We start from the raw sequence: 23984 nt of genomic DNA on the forward strand, positions 1-23984 counted from the left end.
ACCGGACATAATCGTCCCGGGATCCAATATTCCCAAAATGGTCCGAAAACCAGAAAAAAAATTGAAAAAATAATCTATTTCTTCCTGCCCATAATTTGAACTTGGCGCGTTGGGTGCGGGACAGCTTTGCTGTGGTGCATCATTCCTCCGACGTCCGCTAGAGTGCCCCTGCATCCTCCCCACTTTCTGCCTGTCTCTTTTCGCAAGTGCACGCTCGTCGTCATGGCTGCCCACGTGCTCGCTTTTGTGGTGGTGCCTTACCTGCTGCAGGTACTCCTGCTGCTCTCGTCCCTCTCCTTCATGTGTGTGATGATGGCCCCACAGCCTGAGAAGAGGAAGAGAGTGGTGTTGACTCTGGAGAAGAAGTGGGAGATATTGGAGAAGGTAGATGCAAGGTGGTCTTCTTCCCGCATCCTCCAAGAGTTCAACCTGGCGCAGTCTACTTTGATATTAAAAGATCCCGAGACAAACTCATGCAGTACACGGCTGACTTCTCGTCGAGAAGCAAACGCAATGTGGAGAGGAAGGTGATGTTTACTCCCAAGTTTGCTGAAGTCCACCGCTCCACATTGATTTGGTATCGACAGCAATGTGCTGCTGGTGTGATGGTACGTGGTACGGAGCTGAAGGCTGCTGCTGAGAAGTTCACCAGGCATCACGACGCCCTAGACTTCAAGGCATTCGAGGGTTGGCTTTTCGCGTTTAAGTTACGGCATGGCCTTACCAATTGTAAAGCTCATGGCGAAGCTTTGGACGCTAACGAGGATGGAGTTGACTAGTTTCGGCACAAGTTGAAGGGCTTGATCGACAGGGAGGGCCTCACTCTCAGTCAAGTCTACAGTGCTGACGAAACTGGATTATTCTATCGCTCTTTGCCAACGAACACTTTAGCCGAGGAGACGGAGAAGCATGTACCTGGCCGCAAGCTTTCCAAGGAACGGATATCTGCTTTGTGTTGTGCCAGTGCTAATGGCATGCACTGGCTTAAGCCCGTTATTGTTGGCCGCGCAAAGCAGCCTCGGTGTCTTTGTGGGGTGATGGATGTCCTTCCTGTCATCTGGTACCATTCTTTGAAGGCATGGTTTACAGCCCAGATCTTCAAAGACTGGTTCCACTGCCATTTTGTCAAGGAGGTCATACATTACCAGACTTAAACACTGGGAATCTCACGCGACCAGGTAAAGGCCCTCCTTTTCCTCGACAATGCACCTGCCCACCCGTGCAACAAGGACTTGGTGGCTGAGAATGGCTGGATTAGGCGCATGTGTCTGCCACCTAATACGACTGCTCTCATCCAACTAATGGACCAAGGAGTGACCGTGGCAACGAGGAGGCTGTACCGAAGGAAGTTCTTGAAGGAGGTGATGGTTGTTCACGAGGACGAGGACAAGCGCAGGGAGTGATGAGACACGCGAGGCCAGCGGACTTTGGAAAACCTTCGTTGCTACAACATCAAGTCTGCACTCTACAACTGGGCCAGTGCATGGAAGGAAATCCCTGTCAAGACTCTAGAAAATGGTTTATCTCGTCTGCTTCTCGGAACGGATGTGGAGTATGATTTCCTAGGTTTTGACGTGGATGACTTCCATGCACGTCTATGTGCGCATGGCGACGATGTTGATGTGGACGATGTGCGTGACTGGTTGGATGACGACGAGGGCGATCCTGGGTATCAGACCTTGTCTGATATCGAGATCGCATCTTCAGTTGCGGTCAGTACCCAGCTTGAAGATTCCGACAAGGACGGCGATGATGATGCGGACTCCTCTCAGCATGACACAACTCCAGCCATCCCCAAGCTGAGCGCACTCCGGGAACACCTAGAGTTCGTTCTGGACTACCTGGAACACCTGGACTGCGACAGGGAGATGGGGCCCTTGGGACTTATGGAGGAAGTGCGTGCTTTCAGGCAGCGCATCATCAATCGTCAGAATCGTCGTTCCTTGCGTCAATCAACGATTGACAGTTTTTTCAGGCCTGTGACTCCCGCTGTGCCCAGCCCTGGCTCCACTCCGTTGCCTCCCCAAGACAGGCCCTCATGCTCTGAGCCACAGCCCAGCACATCAGCCACGGTGGAGTCACCGCTCGACGTGAGTTTGCGTCTGTCTTCAGAGTCGTCTGCAGTGGGTACGCCATCACCACGACCCAGCGACGCACCCCTAGGTCACCTGCCAGTGATACTCTCGGACTCTGACAGTGAATAGACGCCAAGAACTTCTCCACTAGACCACACGGGAATTTACAGTGTTGTGCAGTGAAAAAAACAGTGCATTGTGTTAAGGATTTACTGTTGTGAATGAAAAGACAAACAATTTTTGAACTAAATTTAACGTAAATAGACTAGTGTGTTTTTGCTTTAGAAAATGGTTATAAGAGTGGAAAGAGTTAAAGTGCAGAGTGCAACACTTATTAAGTTACAATGAAGCATAAGTTAGACAAGAGTGCGCACTGTGAAGAGAATGGACTTCTGTGCGTGAATGACTAAGTTCAGTGCAAGACTTCATGAACAGTGTAGTGCAAGTGCTTCAGGAAATCCTTCTTACTGTCAGAGTCTGAGAGGAGGCAGTTATTCATCGAGATGGCCATGGACTTGCTGTAAGTAGGCAGAATGTTTCATACTGTACTCTACTGTATTTTCCATACTATACATACCTCAAACACCTCATTTCACTCTTTTATGTCTCTTATTGGTGTGAATATGCTGTGTTTTAGGTGCTATGCGTGTGCAGTAGGGAGACGTTTTTCTGAGTTAGGCTAGGTTAGGGTCCATAACTACCAGTCCAGGAGCCAGGGACTTGTAAGTACCCAGAATGTTGAATATTGTATGAACCTACCTCAAAAACCTCATTTTATGCTTCTTTTGCATTTATTTCAGTCTTTTATGTCCCTTATTGGTGTGATTTGGGTCTTAGATATGTGCTATGCATGTCCAGAGGGAGTTGTGTAGGTGTTTTTCTGAGTTAGGGTCCATAAGTACAAGTCCAGAAGCTGGGACCCAATATCCGGACAGGACCACTATCCAGACCTGCCTATGGCTCTATTACATTGGATATTGGAGGGATTACTGTATACTGAAGTCGTCAGCATGGAGTGATTGCATACTTCTCACTTCTCAGATACACACAAATGCAGTAATTGTGAATAATAAATAAGTCAGCCAAGCAGTATAATTTGTATGACAGTACAGTATACAGTAATTCACAAGAACTGAACTCCCATAATGATCTTACCTATTTACGTCAACACGTAGTGTCTTCACATACCGTAAGAACTTAATTTTCTCTGCCAAAAACCACCAGTTAGTAACAAAGGTTGGGCACAAAGTTTTTTTTTTTTTTTTTTTTTTTTTTTTTTTTTCCCACACACACACATTGCACCCAAGGTGAAAACATGAATTTTACTGCTCCTTCATCATTAACTCTTTTTTTTCCCCAAGAAAGAAACTGTCCATGTCGTAAACACACCATAATCATTTCATGTCTGATTGTTTGCATACAAGCTCTCACACCACGCACCACTTTGTCCAGCAGTTTTACATTTTCCTTTGGAATAAATGCTTTTCTTGTGTTGATAGCACTTTCAGGGTGCTTAGGCATAACTAAAGTTAGTTTGGAACCACGTGCTCAGAGTTCTGAGAGGAAATGAGGAGCAAGGAAATAAGCAAATAATCGCTTCTCGTCACAGTAACAATACACAAAACACTGTCTCACTGAGGCAGGCAGTGGCAGGTGGTATGGGACATGGGTCATGTGGGTCTGGTAGAGTACTGTGTTACGGTAATTTTTTGTGTGCAACTACAATATCATTTATTTTTGTATCTGTAAAGAGAAATACTGTATGTAGTTAGAACTGGCAAACTTTCAAATAATGGACAGATGACTGGTGTTTGGAGCGATTCTCTGCTTGCAGATATTGTCCGTTGCTTCCGAAATCTGTTGATTCGGGGTCCGTAGAATCAAGGGTCAACTATATATCTGTTCTTCTGATAAGTACAGTATCAGGAACACACTTAGGCATGGTTAGACTAATAGAAAATGATAAAAGGTCATAATTAGGAAGAAACCTGTACCTTATATAGACCTGAGATGGGCTTCAGGTTAGGGGTTCTAAGGGTCAGGGGTGGTGAGTGGTCTCCACCGTCTGGAATTAACTCCTCAGTTAAGGCCTCGTCTTTGAATCCCTCAACGTTATCAGAAACCACAGATTTTGCACCATCATTGTTGGCAGAAACTACCATAGGTGTGTGTTTTTTTTTTTTTTTTTTTTTTTTTTTTTTTTTTTTTTGACAAAAAAATGCACGATAATGGCAGGAGTGCATATTTTCACCTAGAATTGATAATGAAAACTGCTGTAGCCAAGTGTGCAACAACCAAGGGATCACTGTAGTAAGTTTTGTGCTTCATTTAATACAGGATGAAGATGAGAATGATGAGTTCAGCCATTTTCATGATGAAGAAGAATTCATTGGTTTTGATAGTGAGAGACCGCAGGGGTCGCGGGCACCCAAGACACAAGATGAGCCAAAGATCACCATCGCTAATGTAAGTCTTAGCTTATGATACCCTGAGACCCCCCATATAAGTGTAGTATTGTTGAGGTTTTCAGGGAAGTTGTTAAAGAACACTTTTATGTAGGCACAAAGGCAAATACACATTGTACAGAGAGACCAGAGAGGATGCTGAAGGGAGCTTGTTGGATTACTTGTAGAGAGAGAGGTACTTGGGAATGTTGTTGGTACAAGGGCAGTTTGTGAATGATAAGGAACTTAATCCGTTCATATGATGGTGGTGTACAGAATTAAGCTGAGGAGCAAGAGAGAGAGAGAGAGAGAAAGAGAAGCAGCGTGAAAAACTGAAAATGGAGAAGAGAAACAAAGAAGTGGCAGATGAATATCAGGTTATTAGAGCAAATGGATTTGGAAAATGTGTGGAATTTTATAGGAAGTAAATAGGAGAAAGGTGTACGTGTACTAAAAAAATATTCTGCATGTTTTTGGTGTTATACGGTATGTCACACAGGTCATGGAACCAGAATTACCACCACTACCAAATGAACAGTTTCACTTTTACAAATAATTTCAAAGCTAATGGCACCCAGGCGTACAGAATAAATTTTCAATGCCTGTATGTCATATGACATCTCCTGGGCTGCCAGGGTAGGGTAGTATATATGTTCACAGAGAAGTTAGGAATATGTTACTTAAACATAATATTAATGTACACAAGTGAGGTACTAATGTTATTGAGGTATGTATGACGCTGGTGAATGGAGATTTTTGTGTCAAGACTAGGATACACAGGATTGTTTCTATTTTATTGATGGGATGGGACTTCAGGGTGAGGGAACTTTACTCAGATGCTTCATGATACTGCAGTTTGGAAAGTAGCCTTCAGATGCAAAAGTCTGACCTCTGCAAGTAAGGAACACTGCCTTATATATAGCAGCTAATTTATATGTGCTGTTCATTACAAGGAGAGATTGGTGACTGAGGATATCACACTGATTACAGTGCCATTTTAGTTTTAATTTGAAAACAGTTAATTTCAGTCATCTTAATACCTGTAAATGCCATTCAGAATTACTTTCCTGTAAAACAGATCTTTTGATATTACTTTTAAGAAACCATGAAGTAATTTATTTAGTAAAGAATGATTTGTCCCAGAACATCTGAATTCAAGGGTTTCAAAATAAAGGTACCAATAATGTTTGCTGGGTGTTGGACAGGTTGAATTGTGGTTTGGAAGTTCAGCAGCATATAGATTTTTATTTGTTATTATTATTTATGTATTCATTTATTTTAGGTTCCACTCCACCTGCGCAGCAACTGGGACAGCTTTTACCTCGAAATGCTGATGATTGCTGGTCTGGTAGTCTACTTTATTAACTTCATTGTGGGAAAATCCAAAAACCAAAAGTTGGCCAATGCTTGGTTCAGTTCACACAAGAACCTATTAGAACAGAATTTTGCCCTTGTTGGTAAGTACTGTAAAAATGAAAAAACAGTGGCATAAAGCCAAGAAACCTATTAAAAAAAAAAAAAAAAAAATCAAGGTTCATTCATTATTAGATGCCCGGACACTGCATTTATAGACTAGATGTTATAGGCAGTGGAACAGAATGTTGAGGATAGTTCCATAGTTGACCAGTTGCTTACATGACAAACATATGAAATTTAAAACCATTATAGTTAATGCAGACAGACACAACATTCCTCCAGGCAGCTGAAGACACTGCAGTTCAGACTTGTGTCAGATATTACCTACCTTATAAAACAGTGCATTCTGCTCAAACATAACTTTCCCCACCCACACACACAAGACTATCTATCTATAGCCTGATGCCCTAATCCCGCAAAGGGTGGACGCAGACAAAACGCCTCCAAGTCGCTCTGTCACCCACCATTTGACTACCCTCCCCCCAACTCACCCCCCCCTCCCTCATATACCTCTCTACTCCATCCCTCCACCTCATCCTCAGTCTACCCCTTCCTCTCCCTCCCTCCACCTCACCTACATACACCCTCTTAGTCAGTCTTTCATTCTCCATTCTCTTCACCTGTCCAAACCACCTCAGTGTATTTCTCCTAATCTTCTCAACCACATCCACATCCATCCCACAACGTTCCTTCACCTCTTCATTCATCAACCTGTCCCTCCACATCACTCCATATGCTCCTCTCAAGTAACTCATTTCCACTGCTCTCACTCTTGACTTGTTCCCCTCTTGCAAGGTCCACGCCTCGCTTCCATACGTCAGGGAAGGGATCACAATGCTATCATGCAGTGACTTCTTAACTTCCAAACTCACCTCCCTATTTCTCATTACTGCTTTCAGTGTACCAACAACCTTCCTTCCCTGCTGTACCCTTTCACGCACTTCATCCCCCAAAGTTCCATCCTTACTCATCACACTACCCAAGTACTTGAATGCACTCACATTCTCCATATCCTCACCATCCAACCTCACTGCACACTCTGTGACTTCATTCCTCTCAAACACCATAACTTTACATTTGTTTACATTAACTTTCAGATTCCTCCTCCTACACACTGTCCCAAATTCATTCACCAAACCATGCAACTCCCATTCATCTTCACTCAACAATACTGTATCATCAGCAAACAGCAACACCGGAATCTTCCAAATCTCACCCTCATTCATTAGAGCCACCCCCACATCCACTGCCCTACCTTGCACCTCCTTTACAACCCCATCCATGTATATATTAAACAGCTATGGAGACATCACACAACCCTGTTTCAGTCCCACTTTGAGATCATAGAACTCACTCAGCTCACCATCCACTCTCACCGTAGTCCTAGTTCCTTCGTACATACTCTTCACAGCACTCAACAATTTCCCCTCCACTCCATATATTCTTAATGCCTTCCACATACCTTGCCTATCTACAGTGCTCGTCAGAAGTATAGAGCGCCCTGCGTCCCTCCTGAGAAACAAACCTTTCAACATTGAAAAAACATATAAATAATGCATTTTATTTACCTTTAGTGCTTCGTAGGGTAGCCTTTACGTTTCTTCACGGACCTGAGACGTCTTGGAAGTGAAAGGGCGAGGCTCCTGAGGTGCTGGAGGGGTATTTTGTCCCAGGAGTCACGAATGGCGGCTTCCAACTTAGGCAGAGAGCTCACGTCTTTCCCTTGGAGACTCTTCTTTACGAGGTACCAGAGGTTTTCAATGGGGTTGAGGTCTGGGCTATTTCCTGGCCAGTCTGTCATGAATGATACCTCGCAGTCACGAAGCCAATTGGTGACCGATTTGGCCTTGTGAGCAGGTGCACCGTCCTGCTGAAACACTCGTGCACATGTTAGCTCCAGGTAAACATCCTGATTCACTCTGATGTTCTTGGGAAGTACAACAAGCTTCCCCAAACCCTTCCCTGAGAAACAACCCCATACCATGAGTGAATCAGGATGTTTAACTGTGCTTTCTACATACCGTGGGTCAAGTGGGTCACTACCTTTGCGTCGATACACACGTGCTCCTCTGTTACAGATAACACTAAACGTTGCCTCATCAGACCACAACACTGACAACCATTGCTCCTCACCCCAGATTAGATATTTATTAGCAAAGGCAAGCCTACGAATTCTCTGGCTCTTGGTGAGAAGAGGCTTTTTCACAGGCCTGTGACTTGTGTAACCAAGCTCATGCACCCTACGAGACACTGTTCTCACTGATACCTCACCAAACACTTCCGGGTTGCTCTCCTTAATTTTCCTTGCACTCACACGAGGATTAAACTCCACTGCACGTTTTAAAACATTAACAGACCTTGGGGAAGTTTTCCTAGGCCTACCAGACCGCGGTTTCTTTGTGGGAACTGCACCACTGTTTTCCTCCCGAAACCGCGCACACCAACGACGCACTGTCGATCGTGCCACACCAACCAATTCACTAATTTCCTTTGTCTGGTGGCCTGCCTCCTTTAGAGCAATTATCTGGGATATGATTTCACTCGATAGTTCACGGGTAGGTGCCATAACAAAGTTGTGAAGGCCAGAACACTGTGGGACACTCGGTAAAAAATGGCGCAATTTGAGAGGGACACTCGGCGGAGTTCCTCTCTCTCAGGCAGCCCGTGGGCGACTGAGGCGGGAACCAACCAGCGCGTCGGAAGGCCCCAGGCTACCGTGACGTCATGCTCGGAGCTCAAACTTGTGGCTCAATTCTTACCCCCCAGAATGGGTGATTCTTTTTGGGCCATAAGTATTGCGCGCCTGGCGGACAACGCTGAATACTTCTGACGAGTACTGTATTCTGTCATAAGCTTTCTCCGAGTCCTTGAAGGCAGCATACACTTTCCTTCCCTTCTCTAGATACTTCTCCACTAAACATCTTAGAACAAATATCTGATCTACACATCCTTTTCCCTTCCTAAATCCCCCTTTTTCTTCTCCAACTAGCTCCTCTGTCATATGCCTGACCCTATCAATGAGTATTCTACCATATATTTTACCAGTCACACTAAGAAGGCAAATACCCCTATGGTTACCACATACTTCTCTCTCCCCTTTTCCTTTGTATAAAGCAGTGGTTCTTAACCTTTTTTCTTGGCGACCGAAAATCCATAAGATGGTCTATATGGCAACCCAAACCCTCATAAACTTACTCTGCACTAGAACTGAAACAAACATATGCCATATCATGTGACTAAAACCAAAGTAAAATTTCAATATTTTATTGATGTCATAATAAATAAATTTCATTTTTAATATATGTACTTCCTAAGAACTAAAATATCAACACATTTTGGGAGGAAAAAAATAAATCGAAGATCAGAAAATCAAAATAATTCATTCATGTTCATGACACACCTATATACTCTGACCATTAAGGAAAGTCACTGTTTTGGATGTTGTCTGAGACATAAAGTACTATAATCAGTGAGATCCCTGGCACTGAAAAGTTTCGATCAGCTTCTCAAACCAGGGTGATTTAGATGACAGACTGCATCTTAGGTCATGCTCAGGTTGTAGACGGTTTCTGTACTTTGTGAGTGCAGAAAATCCTGCCTCACACAGATGAGTTGTAACAAAGGGAAGGAGTGCTTTCAGGGCTTCACATCCAAGAATTTTCTTTCCTTTGTAAACTCTGATCCAGAATGAGCTCAGTGATTCGTTTTGTTTCCTGAAATCATAACGAAGTGTTTCATCATTCTGAACCTCGATGAGCTGCTCCTGGAAGTAGCTGATGTTCGAAATCTCGTCAGGTAAGTCTACAGCTTCAGTGCTGAAGGGATTTCTTACCCAGGCATATTTCATCACATTCTCAGAAATGTGGTGAAAAACTCTTTGATTAGTCTGGAGATATGTTCCACAATGATGCTTTGGACCTGGGTGAGACAAAAATTTTCGTCTTCCAGAAATTCACTCAAAAATGGAATGACACAGTCTTCCCAGTCTCAGTTTTACTCTTCCACAGCTTCAGTTTCCCCTTGAATGCAGTTACCTTCTCTGACAGCCCAACTAATGTCTGATCGTGACCTTGCATTGAAATGTTCAAGGCGTTAATCTCAGCAAAGATATCTGCAAGATAAGCCACTTGCATCACCTACTTTGAATCAGAGAATCTTTGGGGCCAGTGAATGATTCTTTTTTGCTAGAAATATCTCAGTCTCGTTCCGCATTTCAGGCAACCGTTGGAGCACCCTTCCTCACGACAGCCACTTAACCTCAGAGTGGTACAACACGTGTACATATTCTGAACCAAAAACTAACCTCAGAGTGGTACAACACGTGTACATATTCTGGACCAAAAACAGAACACATCCGACTGATGATCCTGGAGGTCACAGCCCTAGATTAATGAAACTGACTACCTGGATGACTTCCTGCCTCACTTTCTGTAACTCAGGTGACAACTCCTGAGAAGCAAGGTTCTCATGGTGAAGGAGACAGTGAACAATCAGCACGCATGGATTTTCTTCTTTAACTCTAGCAGTGAAGTCTTGACGTACTCTCAGCATTGCTGGTGCACAATCACAACAGACATAAAACACTGATTCCATTGAAGCCCTTCTTTCTTGAAGAATGAGTCCACTGTACTGAAAATACCTTCTCTGGTTGTGGTTGTGTGTAATGGCCGACAGAACAGAAATTCCTCTTCCAAATCTTCTGGACCTCGGTACCGTACGTAATCCATGAGCTGGGCATCATTACTCCGAAATGAAAACGGTTAAGTTTTAAAATATAAAATGTACAGTACCGGTATGCTACTCCCAGTTGTGTGCATGGTAATAATCTTTTTTTAAACCAAATGCAGCTGCCTACTGCAGGAGAGAGAGAGAGAGAGAGAATGTAAAGTGTGAAGTATCGACAAGTACAGTAATATGTTAAAAAGTAACAGTATACAACATTAATAATAACAGTAATATATTTGTCTCTTGGGGACCTACTGCAAATGGCTTGGCGACCCAAATTTGGGTCGCGACCCATAGTTTAAGAACCACTGGTATAAAGGAACAATTATCCCTGATTGCCAGTCCTCTGGAACCCTTCCCTCTTCCCAAGCCAATTTACACAACTTCCATATCCACTCCACAACAATCTCACCCCCATACCTAAGCATTTCACCACAAACTCCATCAATTCCTGGGGCCTTTCCCAACTAAATCTCCTTCATCGCTTCCACTACTTCCGCCCTACTGATCTCTTCCTCCCTCCACTCCTCTCTTCTTCTCCCAGCCATTCCCCAACCACTTATACTCGCACTGCTCTCACTCTCTACATTCAACAAATCCTCAAAGTGCTCCTTCCATCTCCTCAATTTTTCTCTTTTCTCCACCAACAATCTATTATTCCTATCTTTCACTCCCCTACTATTTCTCCTTTCACATTGCCTTACTTTCTTTACCTCCTTCCAAAACAATTTCTTACTCTCCCTCCATTTCACACTCAGATTCCTCCCAAACTCTTCATCCACTTTCTTCTTACTCTCCTTCACCAGTCTCTTAATCTCTCTTCTCCTGCTCACATATACCTCTCTCTTCTCTCTCTCATCTCCCCTACCTCTACTCGTTAACCATTCACTATATGCCTTCTTCTTTTGTTCCACAGCTCGTTTCACCTCATCATTCCACCATGCTGTCCCTTGCACACCCTTGCATCTCCTCCTCACTCCACAAACTGCCTCACACACTGCGACTATCTTTTCCGTGAATATCTTACATATGTCTTCCACCCCTTCCATCAGCTCTAGCTCATACCTTCCCAATCTTTCTTCCATTATGCTCTGTTGTTTTCTCACTATCTTGCAATTTCTCCACTCTTCTCACAGGAGCTGTTTCCTCCTGTCTTCCACTTCGTCTCCTCAACCACTTTCTTTGCAGCTTTACCCTGGCCATCACTAAGTGATGGTCCGAGACTCCATTCTCCCACCCTCTCAACACTCTTGCATCCAACACTTGTCTTCTCATTCGTTCATCCACACACACATAGTCTATCATTGCCTTTCGTCAACAAGTTCACCATCCATCCTCCTCATGACTCTTCATGTATACCTGTGGGTCATCTTATGACGAAAGTAGGTGTTGGCTATTGCCAACTCCTTATAAGCACAGATGTCCACCAAAGCACTACCATTCCCATCTACTTCAGCTGGCACACCCCACTGACCAACCACTCCATCCACTCGTACATTCCCAACTTTGCCATTCATGTCTCCATTCAACAGCACTCTCTCGCTCCTCTCAAACTTGTCCATACATGCTTCTACTCTCGCCCAAAACTCATCTTTCACTCTTGCCACTCGATCCTCTGTCGGTTCATACACACATACAATCACCCACGCTTGTATACCTACTTTCATCCTCACCCATACAATCCTTGCACCCACTGTTCCATACTCTCTTATATTCCCCTTCCACTTCTTGCTTATCATCAGACATACTCTCTCTCTTGCCGTCTCATTCTCATTAACTCCCGCACATATACCTAAACCATATTCCCATTCTCTCACCCTTTCACCTTACCATTTAGTTTCAGTCAATCCACATATATCCACTTTTGTATCCTCAAGCACCTGAACAATATCTCTCTCTTTCACTTCATCATTCACTCCTCTCACATTCCATGTTCCCACCCTAAGAATGTCCTTTGTCCGTTCCTTAGTTGTCGACGTATGGTCCGTCTGGGTCCGAGGCGCTTTATTCGTTTTTTTAGTTAGTTCTTTTTATGGGGTGAGGCACTAACCCACCACCAGCCCTTTTAGTCGCCTCGTATGACAAGCAGGGATACTGGGGGAGTATTCTTGAAACCCTCTTACCCCCAGGGGGGCTACCCCTTCACCAATAAAGACATAGCTAATAGTATGTATAATACATGGTTATTATCATACATGTACACCATTGCAAAATTTCAACAACTAAACAACAAAATTGGCAACAAAATCAGAAAAAAAAAAAGAACAGAAAAAAAGAGAGAACTGGAAGGCCTTTGTAACAACACTCGGCCACACCACAGATCCCCTTTGGCTTTATGAAATCAGAACACTATCACCAGGTCACAACCATGTATTGTCAAGACCCATGTTACCATCATGCCCAACAATCAACAGTTCCCCATACACAGAGAACAAGCAAACATCCTAGTGAACCACTATGCCAGTGTAAATCATCTTACCCAGACTCACTTGAGTTTTTATAACAACCCTCTCTTAACACTCCTACACTCCTCATGGGGCAATGTAGGATTGGATGATGGATGGATGGATCTCTGTACAGTCCTTTCACTTGAGCACTGCAAATTCCTTGGCTCCAGAACAAACAGATATCATCATAAAGAAAAAGAACTGTGCAAGCACAGGGCCTATTGGGATTAATTTACACCTGCATGGCATCCAGGCCCTCGCAAACATTAGTAGCATTCCCAGGATTTGGAAACATGGAACAGCCATCACTATACATAAACCAAACAAGAACCCAACACACCCTTGTTCATACAGACCCATAACACTGCTTAGTACAACATCCAGAGTAGTAAGTGCCTGATTCTTAACAAGCCACATCTCGCATTCCCCTTGCTTCTTCATAGCATGGCTTTAGAATTCTGCACTCCACAAATACTGTACTGGCTAACTTCTCACAAATGCATCCAAAGGCAAACTCTGTGACACCTGCACAGTGCACAATCCTTACAATAGTAGAGATTTGTGAAGCCTTTGATGCCATCCCATGATGCAAACAAAGCTCCAAAATCTATGACACAAACCTGGAAAACAGTGCCATTTGCTGGCTTGCCAACTATTTATCAGGCAAACAGGAACATGTGACATACTTCTTATAACAATAGACATGAGTAAAGCCTTTGATGCCATCCCCTTTTGCAAACTGATCACCATACTCTGCAACACAGCAGCAAATGCCAGCTTGCCAACTGTTTGTCAGGCAGACATTCCAGGGCAAGTAATCATCAACTTAAACTTCCCTGATGGGGTTCTTCAGGGCTCTGTTCATTGACCTATAGTACACTTTTAACCTATACTGTTTATGCTTAACATTCCCACACCACAAGCACCCACAAACACTGCTTCATGTGCAGGTTATATTGCAGTAAATACAACACACCACATCACAGACAGAGCATGCTTACTGCAACAAGACTACCTTAATACACTTCAGGCATTGGTCACAGACAATAGGCTGACCATTGCTCCAACCAGATCCACCACCATACTTAGTACCAGTGACAATAATGAATACAAATACATTACACATTGATGTACAGTCACTCATAAAAGAAGTGATACCTCGCTAGCCAACCCCTCCATGTTTCGTGTGGTAACAGTGTAGCCTTCACAACTTTAGGTGATTCAAGTTGGGCTTTGAGATACTATGCATGAATGAATCCCAATTCAAATTTAGTTTCACTTCCTAGTGAACTAATGGAGCTATGCTGTGTGTAAAAATGATCTTCACAATATTTGTATATAAAATAATTGCAACATGCAGGTATACCTCGATAGACAATACCTGTCGATGTGATACCTTGGCTTAACGATGGGGATAGAAATAGCACCATACCCCGCCTGATGATGGCCAAGCCCTGAGGTGACGATGGGTTTTGATTTTTTAAAACCAATTTTGATGATATATTAGACTGAAATTGTGTGTTTAGGTTGATTTATAAACTGTTTCTAGACTTAGATTAATGTGTTTTAGTCATAGGTGGGGTGAACATTGTCATTTTGGGGTGCAGTGTACTAAGCTTGATTTTTTCCCAACATATATATGACAATTTCAGATTTTAATTGTTGGTTTTAGTGAGTTATTTACAGGTGTTAGGCTTAGGTTAGCTTCTTTTACAGCTGTTAGTCCATTTAGATTGGCTTTAAACTTGTTTTTGGACTCATTTGGGTGGGTTTAGGACTTGGTTGGGGAGGAAACCCAAGGCTGAAGAACACATCCGTATACTTTACATGTTAAATCTACACAGAGAAACGATACCCCGCGTGACGATGGGTTTTTACTTAACCAATTGCTTCGTTAAACTGGGATATATCTGTGTTGCAAGTGGTCAGTCCTTTGACCTCAGTAGATAATCTGATGTTGGACACCTTCATAATGTAGCATATATCATACTAAACATGAGTGGATGCACGGAAACAGTTACGATGTCGTATCTACCAGTGATTTCCAACCATTCCCCACACAGTTCAAAGCATTCCATTGAAGTGATTACTCCGTAGCCTAACTTCTGACATTACAGTACTTATAAAAATTTAATGTCTCATTACTGACTGGGAGTTGCTAATGTCGGTACATGTCCTGAAGGAGTGCATGGGGGCTGTGCATATGGTCTAAGGAATGCAGAAGGGGAAAGGATACTCGAGTTTGGGGAGGCAACGGACATGATTGTGTGCAACACATATTTTAGGAAAAGAGACAGTAGGTTAATTACGTATGAGTCTGGGGGAAATAGCAGTCAGATAGATTATTTTCTGGTTAGGAGGGCCGATAGGAGGTTAGTGAGGGATGTTAAAGTTATAGGAAGTGAGGAGTGTGTGCAGCAGCACAAACTACTGATTTGTGATATGGTGCTTAAAGAACAAATGATGAAAAAGAGGACTTATGTACCTAGGAGGAAAATATGGAAGCTGAAAAACCAAGTAGTAAGGGATGCCTTCTATAGCGAGTTGAGGAGAGTGGTGGCTGAACAGGGAGCTGTAGACAGAGGCGTTAATGAACAGTACAGAGCCCTCAAGAACAATTTCTTGAGAGTTACTGATGTAACATGCGGCTGGACAAGAGGACCACCAAGACATAAAGTAACTTCATGGTGGGATGAGGGTGTAGAAGCTGCAATTAAGGAGAAAAGAAGGCTTTTCCGGGAATGGAAGAAGGGTGGTAGCAAAGAGGAATATTTGGCTGCCAAGCGTAGGGCTAGGAGAGAGGTATACAGGGCAAAGTCTGAGTCACAGAGACAATTACTTGATAACCTAAATCATGGGGAAAGGAAAAATATATTTAGGGTGGCAGGTCAGGTGAAGAGGGATAATCGGGATATCATAGGTGAGCAGTGTGTGAAGAATGATGAAGGAAGGGTAGTGGTGAACAGTGAGGATATTAAAGATGCATGGAGAGAGCATTATAACCGGTTGTTGAATGAGGAGTTTGACTGGGACAGGGAAGGTTTGGAGCCAGCAGATCCAGTGTCTGGCCCTTGGCCTTTGATTGATACTGCTACTGTGAGTGAGGCAATAGGCAGGATGAGGGTGGGGAAGGCAGCAGGTGTGTCTGGGTTGACTGCCAAAATGTTGAAGGCCTCAGGCGATATCGGGGTGAGTTTAGTCACTGACCTGATAAATACGATTATTTATGAGTGTGTTGTCCCAGATGATTGGCTGAAGAGTGTAATTGTAAATGTGTATAAAGGTAAGGGTGATGCCCTGGAAAGAGGGAATTATAGAGGTATAAAGCTTTTAGATCAGATAATGAAGGTAATGGAGAGAGTTTTAGAAGGTATGATTAGAGAAAGAGTGAATATTGATGAGATGCAGTTTGGGTTTATGCCAGGTAGGGGGACCACTGATGCCATATTCATTGTTCGACAGCTTCAGGAAAAATATATTGGTAGGAGAAGGGATCTTTATTTTGTTTTTGTTGATTTGGAAAAGGCCTTTGACAGAGTCCCTAGAGAGGTGGTGAAGTGGGCAATGAGAAAGCTTGGCTTGGAGGAGTGGCTGGTTAGGGTGGTTATGGCCATGTATGTGGGTGCTCACACCCAGGTGAGAGTGAATGGAGATTTGAGTGATGAGTTTTCCGTGAATGTTGGTGTGCATCAGGGGTCAGTCTTGAGTCCCATGTTGTTTATCATGGTACTTGAAGCCCTTTCACGTGACTTTAGAAACGGACTCCCGTGGGAGTTGTTGTATGCTGATGATTTGGTGTTGATTGCAGAGAATGAAAGGGAGGCGGAGGAAAGGTTTAGGAAGTGGAGAGATGGTATGGGGCAAAAGGGTTTAAGGGTAAATGCAGATAAAACAAAAGTGATGATATCTAGGGTTGGTGGCGGTACTGTCAAAGACGAGGGAGAGTGGCCATGTGCAGTTTGCCACAAGGGCGTGGGAAGTAATTCCATCTTGTGCGGTGTGTGTGATAAATGGGTGCATAAGAGATGTAGTGGTATCAGAGGTAGACTGCGAGATAATGCTGATTTTATGTGTACGGCGTGCCGGGGTGAGCAGGTGGAGATCGTCAGACGTGAAAGAATTGAACTTGCTGGTGAATCTCTTGAGTGTGTGGAAGAGTTTTGTTATTTAGGAGACATGTTGTGTGCTGGAGGTGGGGCTGGAGCTAGCTCTGTGGCTAGGGTGAGAAGTGGTTGGAAGAAGTTCAGGGAGCTCTTGCCTCTCCTGACATTGAGGGGGCTCTCCCTACGTGCTAAGGGGTCTTTGTATGCAGCGTGTGTTAGGAGTGTAATGCTGTATGGCAGTGAGACCTGGGCAGTGAAGGAGGAAGACATTCGCCGGCTCAGACGTACAGAAATGACAATGATTAGGTGGATGTGCAGTGCGTCCCTGCGTCCAAGGCCTGGAGGGGCTGGGTTTACAATGGAAGAGTTGAGAGGTAGGATGGGACTGGAGTGTATTGGTGTTGTGATGAGGAGAGGTAGATTGAGGTGGTTTGGACATGTGGAGAGGATGGGGGATGATAGTTGGGTGAGGAAGGTGAGAAGTGTTAATATTGGGGGTGGGGTTATGAGGGGTAGACTGAGAAAGACATGGGACGAGGTCATTAAGTGTGACCTTAGGGTTAAGGGACTGAACAGGGAGGCTGCAATGGATCGTGCAGCATGGAGAGCCGCCATTAGGTGACCAAGGCCGACACATGCAAGCATGTTGGAGCCTTTAAAAACGAAAACGAAAACTGACCTGCATATTATTTTCTCTTGCGGCTGTAAAAAAAAAGAAAAAAAAAAAAAAAAAAAATTCACATGAGGCTGCGCTATTTAAAAGGTGGCACGTCTTCATGATCTGTAATTTCGAGGTAGGCTACAACACCATGGTGAAATAGGGGCACCTCTTTGACATTGTTATGGTTTCATTGTTTTGATGAGGTTTGTAAAATATTTGTGATCTTGATGACCTTGTCAGAAGAAAAATTCACTTTGATGCATAATCTACATCTGATTTTATGTATAGGTGGGGGCGCTCACCATCCACTCACTTGATGTAGTGCTGCTCTCGGGTGTCAGCCCTTTCCTCTCCTCCATCCTTCTTTCCTTCCATCCTCTTCTGTCTTTCTTTCCTTCATTCTTTCCTTGTTCTTCTGCCTACGGGTGACTACACTCCCACTTCTGTCATTCTTTCCTTCATTCTTTCCTCTTCCTTCTTCCTGTGGGTGAGTCTACACTAAGTGACAAGCCAAAACACCAGGAAACCATTTGCTATGCTGGGTGGTAACCATATAACCAGATTTTGGCGCCTGGTGGTTTAGTGGGTAATTAGGGCATTCCAATTGGGTTGAGCTGTTGAAGGTTTAAATCCAAGGGGTAGTTGGGTCTTATTGCTTACATAATGCCACTTAGGGATGAGTGAGGCTGGTCACTCTCATCTTAAATGTCTGGACCAACTTGCCTAGCCCTGGGCTTCTATGGTTCTTGTGGGGGAACATAGGATTGGTTGATGGATGGATGGATAACTGGATAAAATATATTACCGTGGGAATGATACTGTTATAACTAAAACAGCAGATTACTGCTAAAATAAAAATGAAAGTTATACTTCTCTTAGGCTAAGAGCACCAGATCACTTCTGTAGAAATACTTCATTACGTGCCAGAGTATGAATGCATTATCGTTTGTTTATTGATACAGTAATCCTTCCAGTAACCGATATAATAGAGCCAAAGGCATGTCTGAAATTGGATTTGTCCGGGAATTGGGAAAATGCCTCTTGGACAGGTACTTATGGACCCAAACCCAGCCAAACTCAGAAAACCACCTACATAACTCCCTACTAGACATGCATAGCACCTATTTAAGACCCTATGCACACAAATAAGGGACAGAAACCATGAAATAAATGAAAAGGGACCAGAGAATGAGGAATTAGAAATGAGTATGGAAAATAATTAGCAGTGTACAGGGTACTTACAACACGTCCGTGGCCGTTGCAAAGATTAACCCTGCCTCCTCTAAGGCTCTGGCAGTGGTGAAAATGCTCTTGAAGCACGTACAGTAATCCAGTGTTGTGCTGCACTTAATCCAACTGTCTAACACTGCACATTCTATTCTTACTTGTGCCACACCAGTTGCAACACGCCAGTTTGCACTCTACGCTTAATCCATTGCACTCTGAATTCTAATTTCTTTACACTGCACAACACTGTAATTTCCCATGTGGTGTAGTGGCGAGGTATTGCAGTTTATTCGCTGTTTACTCACAAAAATGAGCACATGCGGCAGCCATTGCGACGAGTGTCTAGTCACGATGGTAGTTAGCCGGGAACTGGGGAAGGGAGGAAGCAGGGAGCCCCTCTACTATGCACGAAAACACAGCTGTTCGGCACTGCGTGCAAAGTTCAAAGTACGGTTCAAAAAAATGCCAGACATATATATATATATATATATATATATTGGGGGGGGGGGCAAAGGCCCAGGCCCAAAATGTCCGGAAGTTGGGGTTTCTGGGACTTGGGGGTCCGGTCATTACAGGGATTACTGTATTTTCGTACGTTTATTGTTATGCATTTCATGTTTCTCCATAAAAATAATATCACATTGAAATGTGTAACAATATCAGTGTTACATTTTTGTGCAATAAGTCTTAGTTAATGCACTCACTGAATATTTTACATGAAGTTTTAGCATTTCACTGTTGGCATCATAATGATCATGCAGTACAAAAAAGAATTTTTATGGTAGCTAGGTTATATATCACCCTCCGTGTTGCATTCTACTGCAGATACTTCTTTTATCATCTCAATGCCTAAATTTCATAAACTATGCTTGTCTTTCACGATATATTGTTATATTAATGTCCAATAACTATGGAGACAATATCACTGAATTCAGAGATTACAATCTTCACCAAAGCTTGAAGCTCAAGAGCTGAGTTTGTTTGCTCAGATTAGTATCAGCGTTAATAATTCCTCCTGTGTAGCCTACCACATATCGGTGAGTGAGGGGATGTGTCAGTGCCACAGTAAACACTGTCTTGTCTACATCCCTAGAACATTTGCGTGGGTGAAGGGGATGTGTCACTGCCAGTGTGAACGCTAGCCTGGCCACATCTCTACTACATATGCGTGGGTTCAAGAGATTTGTCAGTCCCAAAGCGAACGCTAGCCTGGCCACGTCTCTACTACATATGTGTGGGTTCAAGAGTTGTGTCAGTCGCAAAACGAACGCTAGCCTGGCCACATTTCTACTACATGTGCGTGGGTTTAGGGGATATCTCACAACCAGAGCAACAGCTAGCCTGGCCACATCTCTGCCACATATGCATGGGTGAAAGGACGTATCAGTCCTAAATCACATGCTAATCTGACCATATATCTGCCACATACGTTTAGATGAGAGAAAGTGATAGTGCCTGATTATTTTTTTCCCTGGTCACATCTCTGTCACATACATGTTCATGGGTTACCGTAGTAGTGCACACACGAATTTCAGAAAGCTTAAGCTAAAAAGAACGGAGGACATACTCATGTGCTGGTTCGGTTTGCCCCATGTCCTACTTTTTGTGGCAGTAGGCCACACATGCACGCATACATGCACACCCTTGTACACACACACACACACACACACACACACACACACACACACACACACACACACACACTAGCGAACAGCCACAGTGAACAGACGTCTCTCTTGACTGCTTCCAGCCACTGCTACAAACCTTAAGTAGTTTTCAGGAATTATGTTTGTCCTGTCTCCTATGGTCTTGTCTCAAGTTTGAAATACTGTAAGTTAATACAGATTACCAAAAATGTAAAGATTTATTGGCAAGAGTATACATGAATGTTTGTAGTATTTTTCGATAACAGCTGTTTTTGGTAGTGTAACCAACCTCAAATATGGCAGAAAATGTAAACACTGAAGGACTCGAATTCCAGGATTTGATAGAAATACTAATGTCATGGATCTGGTTAAAAGATTGATTATGAGGATTAGTGAACTTGAAAAGAAAGTTGAGAATCTAGTGTTAAAGAGTGTGTCTGAGAATACGGAGATTACTATACAGAGTCTGATCCAGTCCAACGAGACGGCGAATGAGGAGATTAGAAATTTGAAGCTAGAAAATATCGAATTGAGGAGAAAACTAGAAGAGAGTACTAATAAAATGGAGAAGGTGAGTAGTGTATTAGAAGAGCATAAGGCAAAGTGGGCACACGTAGAAGAAGAACAGAAAGAAGTGGTTAGCTTAAGAGAAATCATTCAGGAAGAAAGGGAAATGAACAAGAAAAAATGGAAGAAAATGTAGTGAAAATACTGAAGAAAAAAGAGAAAATAGTGAGAGAAACTGTAGAAAGGAACAGACGCGTGGTAATATTTGGAATCGGAGGAGGAAGAAAATTTTAGATCCATGAGACTCGAGAGAGACACGAACTTGGTGAGAGGAATATTAGGCAAGATTGACCCCGAAGGAGACAAGTGGGTAAAAGAAATTGAGGAAGTAAGGAGGATAGGGCCTTATAAGAAAGGGGAAACAAGACCAATGAGAGTCAAGTTTTCATCGGAATGTGTAATAAATTATATACTTAAAGTGACCTGGATATTAAGCAAAGAGGCAGGAATGGAAAATATTATAATAAGAAAAGACTTGAATGAAGAAGAAAGAGAAGTGTTAAAATCATTGAAGGAACAAGTAAAGGAAAAAAATGATAAGAGGACAGAGGAAGAATGTAATACTTTTTTTTTGGAGAGTGATGGATATGAAAGTAAGGAAGTGGTATGTATGGAAATAGAAGCGAAGGAAACTAAGGGGGATGGCTGTGAAAGATCAGAAATTGAGGAAGTGGTACTGACGGAGAGAAGGAGAGAAGAGGGTATAAAAAGCATCAAAACTAATTTGAAGGCGATATACACTTATGTTGATGATTTAATATCGGCAAAGCTTGAAATTAACGATTTCTTGAGAGAACCTGAACCTGATGTCATGTGCTTTGTAGAGACCAAATTAAGAGAAGATATTGATGTTCATTTGGGAGATGGTAAATACAAACTATGGAGAGGAGACAGAAAAGAAAAAATGGGTGGAGGAGTGATGATAGCAGTGAAGAACAACATAAATGTAGATACTGTGGGAATGGGAGAAGGCAGGGCTGAAGTGATATATATGAAATTAGAAACTGGAGAGAATGTCAAGAGTGATACGGTGGTAGTGTATGTTCCCCCTAAGACGAGAGCATGGAATGATGACGAATACCAGATGTTGTCAGATGTGGCTAGTTATTTACAAAAAATAATTGAGAAAAGCAACAATATAATTTTGGTGGGTGACTTTAACTGTAAAGAGGTGAACTGGGAGGAATGGGACTCAGGAGGCAGCGAGGATTCGTGGGGCACTATATTATTAAATATAATAATGAATAATGTGATAATGCAGTGGGTCAGAGAAGAGACGGTTCCAAGGTGAGAACACACCAGCAAGGTTAGATTTACTGTTTACCAAAGAATCCGATGTAATAGAATCATTGAAAGTGATCATGTGGTCATTGTGTTCCAGATGATAATAGGGAGTGTCGAGCCAAGAGACGAGCTTCATAGACAGGGAAGATACAATTTTGGGAAAGCAAATTTCACAGGATTGAGACAAATTTTTGAAAATGCGGACTGGAGAAAATTCAGTGAAACGAGAGATACAAAGGAAGTGGGATATCTTTCTAGAACTCTATAATTTGGGTGTGGAAAAATTTGTACCAAGAGTAAGAGGGAAAGAAAACAGGAAAAAGGTGTGGTTTAATAAAGGTGTTTGATAGCAAAAAAAGAGAGAGATAAGGCGTGGAATAACTGGAGAAGGAGAGAACAACAGAACAAAGGAAGAATATAAAAGAACTAGAAATGAATACACAAGAATACGTAGAGAAGAAGAAAGGAATTTTGAAAAAGGTATAATAGACAAATGCAAGGATGAACCCAAACTGTTTTATATATTTGTTAATGCCAAACTGAAACAAAAGGAAGGAATCACCAAATTGAAAGTAAAAGGAGAAGTCTATAAAGATGCAGCAATGCAAGCTGAAATAATGAACAAATGTTTCCAATCGGTTTTCACTAATGAAAAAGAGTTTGTGGAAGGGGAGGGAGTGATTAGAAATGTACCGGTGCTAAAAGGTATAAAAGTGGAGGTACAGGAAGTGTATAAATTACTGGAAACCCAAGATGTAAGGAAAGCCCCAGGACCTGATGGAATCTCTAATTGGGTACTGAAGGAATGCAGAGAACAACTGGTGGATAAAATTCACAGTTTAATCGTGTGCTCTCTGAAAGAGGGGAAAGTGCCACAAGAATGGAAGAGGGCAAATGTGGTACCAATTTATAAGGGAGGAAACAGGGAAGAACCTCTGAATTATAGACCAGTGTCTCTAACCAGCAAGGTTGCAAAATTTGCGAGAGAATCCTGAAAGACAGATGGATAAAATATCTAGAAGAGATGAATATTTTGGCTGAATGTCAGTTTGGATTCAGAAGTGGAATGTCATGTGTTTCTAACTTGTTGAGCTTTTACTCAAGAGCGATTGACGAGGTACAGGAGAGAGATGGTTGGGTGGATTGTGTGTACTTAGACTTAGAGAAGGCCTTTGACAAGGTACCTCATAAGAGACTAATGTGGAAACTAGAATATATAGGAGGACTGAAGGGGAAACTCCTGGAATGGATGAAAGACTTTCTGAGAGACAGACAAATGAGGACAGTAATAAAAGATAGGATGTCTGGATGGAGGGAAGTAGCAAGTGGAGTCCCTCAAGGCTCGGTGTTGGCGCCAGTAATGTTCCTGATTTACGTAAATGATATGGT

At 42.9% G+C, this 23984-nt stretch overlaps 1 protein-coding gene across 2 annotated transcripts in view; it reads left to right on the plus strand.

Moving 5' to 3' along the window:
- LOC145392516 (PAT complex subunit CCDC47) overlaps window positions 1-23984 on the plus strand; it is a 447784-nt gene that overhangs the window by 61816 nt on the left and 361984 nt on the right. For both annotated transcript variants that reach the window (XM_080266910.1, XM_080266911.1), the window contains exons 3-4: window positions 4413-4541; window positions 5802-5976. In XM_080266910.1, the coding sequence (XP_080123036.1) occupies window positions 4413-4541; window positions 5802-5976 (304 nt within the window). The remainder of the gene's footprint in view (window positions 1-4412; window positions 4542-5801; window positions 5977-23984) is intronic.

This window comes from Coenobita brevimanus, chromosome 22 (genome assembly GCF_032717465.1).
Source record: "Coenobita brevimanus isolate Jiangsu-jjx chromosome 22, ASM3271746v2, whole genome shotgun sequence".
Classification (NCBI taxonomy): Eukaryota; Metazoa; Arthropoda; class Malacostraca; order Decapoda; family Coenobitidae; genus Coenobita; species Coenobita brevimanus.